Source organism: Colobus angolensis, unplaced genomic scaffold (assembly GCF_000951035.1).
Source record: "Colobus angolensis palliatus isolate OR3802 unplaced genomic scaffold, Cang.pa_1.0 Scaffold102, whole genome shotgun sequence".
Classification (NCBI taxonomy): Eukaryota; Metazoa; Chordata; class Mammalia; order Primates; family Cercopithecidae; genus Colobus; species Colobus angolensis.
In genome coordinates this window covers 2044968-2053668 of record NW_012111142.1, presented here as the reverse complement: position 1 = coordinate 2053668, position 8701 = coordinate 2044968, and the positions used below count along the sequence as shown (strand labels likewise).

The window sequence follows — 8701 nt, the reverse complement described above, 5'->3', positions numbered from 1 at the left end:
CAGGATGGTCTCGATCTCCTGACCTCGTGATCCGCCCGTCTCGGCCTCCCAAAGTGCTGGGATTACAGGCTTGAGCCACCGCGCCCGGCCGAGGATATTTCTTTAGTGAAATTGTTTTATACTTATTGGTCCTTATTACATTAAATTGTAGAATATCCAAATTATCGTTTTTTGATGCTGATTGGTGATACACAGATCTTGTGAATTCCTATAAAGATAGTTGGAACTATCCAATATAAGATTTTGTAATAGAATTTGGCAGTACAATTCAGGACAATTGTATCTTTTAAAATTATGTGAATTCCTTCTGTGGTGCTTAGGAAATTTGTCATTGGTTCATTTTAGAAAATGTTATATTTCAGTATGCAGAGATGTATTTGCAGATTACCAAGTTACTTCTATTCAGCTGTTCAAAATATCTGTAATTGCTTTAACTATTGTGTTTTAGTGTGATATGACATACGTAAATATACAAAGCTTTTCTCACATGTCCTTCTTTGCTCTTCATAGATAGAAGGATGTGGTTAAAAATGAAGAGTAGTTTGACTATAGCAACTCTGTAATAATCTTCTCTTAAAGTATATTGACATTCTTGATTTTTAGCAGGGCCATAACTGCAAAGGGATACTTTATGTGCATATATTTGACATTTGGAACATGATTAATATTTTTGAAAGCTTAGTACCTAGCAATGATGAACATTTTAGATATCATGCCTGTTGACACTGATATTCTTAAATGAATGATTTTCTCATTTCATTAAGATATTTGTTTTTTTAAATTTACATATTGTATGTATTTATGAGGTACAATTTGACATTTCAGTACATTTCCATGTTGTATAATGATCAAATCAAGGTAGTTAGTATATCCATCGCTGCATGCATTTATCTTTTCTTTGTGGTGAGACCATTCAAAAGCCTCTCTTCTAGCTATTTTGTAATATACAGTGCCTTAATGCTAACTATAGTCACCATACTGTGCAATAGAATACCAGAACCTATTTCCCACTATCTTGATTGTAAGTTTGTACCCATTGACCTACCTTTCCCCATCCTCCCCTACCCCCAAAGTACTTAGGTAGTACTTACAGTTCCCCTTCCCAGTCTCCAGTAACTACTGGTCTGTTCTCTACTTCTATAATATTAACTTTTTTTTTTTTAAGATTCCACACAAGTGAGATATGCTGTATTTGTCTTCAGTGTCTAGTTTATTTCACTTACCATGTTGTCCTCCAGGTTCATCCATCGTGTTGCAAATGACAGGATTTCCTTCTTGTTTATGGCTGAATAGTCATTAAGGTATTTATTTAGCCAGAAAAAGTACTAATTCACACTTTTTGTGTTATCCTTTTGTCTCCCAAACAATTAAGTGGATGGATGGTTGTTTTTAATCTTGTATTACCTTTAGAAGCTTTTAGAAGAGCTTTTAGAAGCTCTTAAGTAATCAGATATTGGTAGTTATTTAAACCATGTAGGTTGAGAACCAAACTGTCAGAATAAGGAAAATCTATTTAATTCTGGCATTAATAATTAAATAATCTTTAGGTGGTGGCATACATATTTTTGTTTTTCTTTTCTTTTTTTTTCTTTTGAGATGGAGTCTCACTCTGTCACCCAGGCTGGAGTGAAGTGGCACAATCTCAGCTCACTGCAACCTCCGCCCCCCGAGTTCAAGCGATTCTCTTGCCTCAGCCTCCTGAGTCATTGGGATTACAGGCGCCTGCCACTGTGCCCAGTTAATTTTTTCGTATTTTTAGTAGAGATGTGGTTTCTCCATCTTAGCCAGGCTGGTCTTGAACTCTTGACCTTGTGATCCATCTGCCTCAGACTCCCAAAGTGCTGGGATTACAGGCATGAGCCACTGTGCCTGGCAATATTTTTGTTTTTCAAAGTCAGGCCTATCTTGGTATCACTAGATAAATCAACACCAAAGGTAATGTACTGGTATATGTATAGTGTTTTTTAAATATCATAATACATAGTGATTTGAAGAAAAAAAAATGCACTTAAGTACGAATTCCAAGTATTGCAATTACAAATAATACTTGTTTTGTTGGGCAGCTCTTCAGCATGCAGGAAGAAATCCATCCCAAAAGACCATTAATAAGTATTGGACTCCTCAAACTGCCAAACTGAATTTTGATGATTTTTGTATAATTTTAAGGAAGGAAAAACCTACTTCAAAAGCAGAACTACTAAAATCATTTAAGCAATTAGATGTGAATGATGATGGCTGTATTTTACACACTGACCTTTATAAATTTCTAACGAAGGTAAGATCAGTAAAACTGTTTTGTAATATGCATATTTTGTGAAAGAGCTTGGAATCTAGCTTTGGCTACCAAAGTCCACATTAAAAATAACTATTTCATTGAGAGGTGAAATGAATTACTTACATGTTATTTATAAAGTACTTAGGGATCCTTCTGGATGAAAGGTTTTTTGTAAATAAAAGATAAAGTATAAAATTGAGCTTATGTTACCACCCCCTTGTGCTCCTATTTAATTTGTTCCTGTACAGAACTCTTTGAAAATCAGTGATAGTTCCATATGTAATAAGTAAAAGGAAAACCAAGTATAAATGGGATTAGGAATCCATTCTCTTTTTTGGTACAATGTTAGAAAATATCATTCCCCTAAATTCAATAGCAGTTATAACTGACTCTATAGTATTCAGGTTCTAGTTACTATTTAGTAAACTGAAATTCAGCACACTTTCACAAAATTTAATAAAATTGTGAAATTTATATAGCTGCCTCATTCTTTCTTTATATATAATACTCATAATTTATAATGAAGCAATACCTTAAAACTGTGGAAAAGATTAAAATGTGCTTCCACTATCCCTGTGAATAACAAAGTAGTAATCATGTTGCTTTAAAATAAATCTCCTTTTTTTTTTTTTCAGAGAGGTGAGAAGATGACTCGAGAAGAAGTAAATGCCATAATAAATTTGACTGATGTAAATGCTGATGGCAAATTTGACTACATTAAGGTACATAAGCTCACATTGATGTAAATGTACATACTGTGTTGGAAAAGTGTTTTTATTTTTCCCCAGCTTTATTAAGGTATAACTGGCAAATAAAAATTGTATATATTTACAGTGTACATGTAATGTTTTGATATATGTATACATTGTGAAGCAATTAAATCAGTTAACATGTCAACTTGTTAACATGTCAGAAAATTATTTTTAAAGGGATGCATCTTTTTAATATTGGCAATGACATCCTTAAATATTGTACATGAAATTTAATTTTTCCAGTCCCACAATTGCAATCTGATGACTACATTAAAAATAATATAACCCAGTTAAAAAACATGTGTGCTCACACACACAGACAGATACACACATAAACATAGAGACCCTACTCAGAAATGTACCTTTTCTGGTAGAAGAATCATAAAAATTATTTTGAACAAATGCAAGTCTACACGTCTTGTAAAAAAAAGTAATATAAATCACCTCTCCTTGTGTAACATTTTATTTTCACTCAGAGTATGACCTCCTCATTGAATCACGGCTACATTTCACTAGGTCACTTGAGGCTGGTCAATGTGATTCAAAAAAATAAAATGTGTAACCATCAATAGGAAATATATTCCATCTATCAGTCTATTCCTTGCCTACTAATGTGCATTTGCTTTCTCCTCTTCCCCAATGTATGATTGAATAGTTTTACCCACTGGACTTTTTTTTTTTCCTGTAGTTTTGTAAATTGTATATGACAACCAACGAGCAATGTCTCAAGACTACACTAGAAAAACTAGAGGTTGATAGTAAACTGAGGCGTCACCAGTTTGGAAACCACATTGAAGGGTCCCCTGAAAGGGACCCATCACCAGTACCAAAACCATCACCTAAAATCATAAGAAAAACTGATCAGGAAACATTCTCAAATAAAGGTATTTACTTTTAACACTAAGAACTTCTTGATCAGAAATAAAGAGTCATATTCAGATAAATTTTTCCTTCCATTTCAGCTTCTCAGTGATAAAACAAATGAGAATCTAACTTTTGTTAGTTACCATTTCTAGACTCTCTTAGCTGTAAAAATCTATTGAAGTAAAATTTTATTAATGGAACTTGACTTAGCTATGCTCGTTATATTTTATTAAAACTAAAATTTCAGACTGAAAGGTGACATATTCAAATAAGAATTCTTATTAGTAGCCCATAAATTAGGGACCATTAAAGCCTGATAAATATAAAACTTCTGACTTTATTTCAATAGGGAGAACAAAGAGAGTCAAAGTAATACAATAGATCTTTTATACTGCATTGTGTTTGGAAAAAAACTCCTATTGACAACTTTTCATAATGTGAGACCTAATAATCATTACTTGTTGCAGGTGACACCAGGAGTTCTTTACTGTCAGCAACCAGGAAGTTCAAAACATCTGTTTCCTTCACAATTACCATGGGGGCTAATGGTAATCGAAACTCAAAGTTAACGGAGCCAAATTTAATAAAGGTATAGTATTTTAAGTTAACAGAGATGACTTTTTCTGAAAAAAATTTGACATTAAGTTTATTAATAACTATGCAGTGTCTACAGGGAACCAGTAAAGTTTGTGAAGTAATTCAAGGTTTTTCTGTGGAATTTCTACCTGTAAGCTAGTGTAATACTTTTAAATTAAAAATGATGAATATTATTATAAGCTTCTCAGTTTGAAAATGGTAACACTCAAGTTTTATAACTTGATGAGTAGATTATCAAGTTATATACTTTGGCAAGCAAATTTTTTGTTTTGTTTAACAAATATTTACCATAGATGTTTCTTATAAATAAATCATTCATTCAATTTCAAATCCTATGAGAGAATGACAACAAAGTCACTTTGCTAAGTCAATATTTGTAGAGTGTTAATATTGATCTTCTTTCTTTGTTTTCCCTTTCTAGACTCAACCTTTACTAGTTTTCTTTCAACAGAAAATAATAGCTACAGAAATATAAAACATTAACTGGAAACTGCTAGGATACATTAAAAATGTGCACCTAGAGACCTCTGTAAAAGGGGAAAAAATGGTTATGACCACATACTATAACTGCTGTTAGAAAACTGAACTGATTGTTCTCAAGAGCCACATTTTTGTTTCAAATAACAACTCTGTATTTGTTATTGAACTCTAAAGTCCCTTATATCTTTAAATTGCTAGACAGTGACATTTGTTCTATATTAAAATTTTAAAACATTATCTCCAGGGAATTTTGTTCAGACTGTTTAGGAATCTATACACCCTAAGCAATTTGGTGTGCATGTCCAGCATGTTCATACACAATATTTAGTGTTCCAACAATATTATTTTCCACCAGTGGAACCTTTTTGTATTTTGCAACTACATTAATTACTAATAAAATTAACTTAGTTACATAATTATGGTTTACCTGATTCAAAAGCACAAATAAATGTAATTTTAGCCACTCTAAAGAGAGATATAAATAAATATTAATGTGGATTATGTTAAGTTACAGTAAGACTTTGTCTCTGTGTCATTAGTTGGGCTCATACCAATATAATTTTTAAAATTTAGTTCAGTTCAACAAATACTCACTAAGCATGTAATGTGTGCCAGTTATTTTGCTTAGTGTAAAATATGAGCTTGAATTTAAAAATATAAATTTTCATTTGACTATTAAGAGTATACCAAGATAGTGTAGCATAGTATTTATTCATTCATTTATTCAACAAATATTTATTGAATGACTACTCTGTGCCAGTGTTCTAGATGTTGATGAGATTAGTGATCTAGAGTTTTAGATAGAGATCTACCTGGGCTTGAATCTTAGCTTTATCACTTCATAACTGACCTTGGGCGAATTAGTCAGCAGCCCTTCAGAGTTTCAGTTTTCTTATCCATAAATAGGGAATAATTATATTTAGTGTGCTTTGGAAAGATTTAAATCATACATAAACATATGTAAAGCATTTAGCACAATGCCAAGGACATTAATAAATAATAGTGTTAATAATGTTAATACTATTTATTATAAAGAACATTAATAAATACTAGTATTAATACTATAGAACTAAGAAATAACTAGGTGCTTGTATGGGAATGCCATGATGAAAGTATAGTTTAAGAAAAGTTAATCTACTGTTGTATTATGTATAGAGACCTCAGAGACACCATCTAAGAGGCTGATAGAGTTTTCCAAATATAAAGTGATGATAACTTGGCCTAGGATAGTACCTAAATGTAATAAGGTTGGGGCAGGTGTAATAGAAAAATGCCAAAATTAGTCTGTAAGTCATAATGATATTTAACAAAGAGACTACTTAAGTTTTGTTTCAAAGTCAAGAGCAGGGAATGGTGTGGATGATAATTGGGAGTGAGGTAAAAGGTACTAAGATAATTTAATGATTAAAAGAAAAGGGCATACTGTCAACTTTTTAATTCTGCGAGTTTCATATAAAATGTAATGCCTTTTGGAAATAATTGGTAGCTGTGTATATCTTACCTTTTAATATCCTGTTTCTGATCTTGTATTGCCCACTGTTGCTTACTATCTGCTATTTCTTAGTTGAGCTGTTGAGCTGAAATTATTATTTTTTAAAGTAAGTGACCCTTTTGTTACTCAGCAGCATTCAGTTCTTTGTTTACATTTTTCTTTTCTTTTCTTTGTTTGTTTATACTTTTTTTTAAGACAGAGTTTCACTTTGTCACCCAGGCTGGAATGCAGGTGGGATCTTGGCTCACTGCAACCTCCGCCTCCCAGGTTCGAGTGATTCTCCTCCCTCAGCTACCCAAGTAACTGGGATTACAGGTGCATGCCACCATGCCTGGCTAATTTTTATGTTTTTAGTAGAGACAAGGTTTCACCATGTTGGCCAGGCTGGTCTCGAGCTCCTGACCTCAAGTGATCTGCCTGCCTTGGCCCCCCAAAGTGCTGGGATTACAGATGTGAGCTACCACACCTGGCCACATTTTTCTTTAATTCTTGTTTCCTCTTGGGGGGGTTTTCTGGTAAAAACAGAGAACCTACTAGACAAATTCTAAAAGAACTGTAATACTTGCAGTTTTCTTTTTTTTATTTCACAAATTTCATATATTCCTGAGGTTTTATAACCGTTCTGAAAAGTACTTGGTTGTGAATATACAGAATAAATTACTGAAAGGATTGTTAAATTAATTTTCCAGATACTTTACATTTATTTTAAACAAGTTTAGGTATCTCAACTTCATGTGGAACAGAAAAGTATGGAATTGGGACAGAGAAGGAGGGACTTTTCAGAAACTAGAAAATTGTTGTAATAGGTAAGGGTAAGCCATGTTTTAAACCATAAATCCACACAATTGGTAAAGGACTTGAATTACAAAAGGAAAATAAGATCCTTACAGGTACTATACATATATTACTTTCTATTGGCTATACTTAGTTACTGTATTACTATTCTTTTTAAAATTCTGAATTCTATCCATTTACTTAGATTCTGTGATGATAAAGGAATGTCAGGAATTTTCCTTTCAGAGAGGAATAGCTTCACTTTCCTTGCTAAGACCAGTCATGTCTAGAATTAGAGTAAGCCCCAAACTATCAGTTGTAAACTCCAGAGATGCAATACTTCCTATATTCAGATTCTTAGAGTATGCCTACATTTATATTTTATACATGTATATTGTACAACATATGCACACACATCACACACATATGTTGTACGACCTATATATTATAATGTCAAAACATACAGCATCTATATTGTATACCATTTATATGTTATATATATGTCTATATATGGCAATACAAATATAAACGTTTTAAATTCCAAATGGTTCATTATCTGTTAATTTTTGTGAAAGCTCCATATAATAATTTTCTTATAAGTTTCTCACATTTTCAAAATGTTGATCAATTCAACCTGTCAGTTAGGTTTCAGGCCACATCAATTTTACCCTTCATAAATTATCTATTTAAGTTTTTATTTTTTAAGTATGTGTAGTTTACAATTATTTAATAACAATGCAACAACCGGTTACTTTCTTGTCTTATCATACCCCAAAGCAAATAGCCTCCTAATAAGTATGTGACATAGGAAATCTTTATAAAAAACAATAGTGATGATAATGATAGTGATGAGTTCCTCCTCTGACTAAATCTATGGCAGATCTACTGCTTAATAATTCTTTCTCACTGAAAAATTTAATAATACAGAATTTGTATGTTAAATCATTTTCATTCACTACAGTGTTCCAAGAAAAATGTAACTATACTGATATATTTGTTTTGATAACTAGAATTTTTGGCTTTAGTATTTGGTTTTGTACTTTTAAGCGTGTCCTCATACATTATGAATGAAAATAAGTAAAATTTGCATATGACAAATAAACGAAATAACAGTTCAGTTTGCACTTATATGAATGTACCCGAATTGGTAGAATACAGCACCACCTCATGCCCTATATAAGAATTACAAGCTATTATTTTATTTCTGCGTTATAATGTCAAAAAATTATATCATACATGGAATTTCTTACTCTCATTCTAAAATTATTTTCAAAACTCAACCTTCTTTCATTTTTCTCCTAATACTCAAACTGTCAGCTTAATCTATAATCCTTTCAAATTGATTTATTTGAATGAGCCAGCCAATTTGTCAGTAATTTTTTCTTTTAGTTCATAACATTTTAGTCTAGGTCCTAGAGAAAAAGCTTTGTATGATTGAAAGTCGATTTGTTTGAAAGACATTTTTTT

The 8701-nt window shown here is 32.0% G+C and overlaps 1 protein-coding gene across 2 annotated transcripts in view; it reads left to right on the top strand.

Moving 5' to 3' along the window:
• The window catches only part of EFCAB7 (EF-hand calcium binding domain 7), a 47965-nt gene that overhangs the window by 7228 nt on the left and 32036 nt on the right, over positions 1 to 8701 (top strand). For both annotated transcript variants that reach the window (XM_011940945.1, XM_011940936.1), the window contains exons 3-6: positions 2064 to 2275; positions 2911 to 2997; positions 3716 to 3911; positions 4359 to 4480. In XM_011940945.1, the coding sequence (XP_011796335.1) occupies positions 2064 to 2275; positions 2911 to 2997; positions 3716 to 3911; positions 4359 to 4480 (617 nt within the window). The remainder of the gene's footprint in view (positions 1 to 2063; positions 2276 to 2910; positions 2998 to 3715; positions 3912 to 4358; positions 4481 to 8701) is intronic.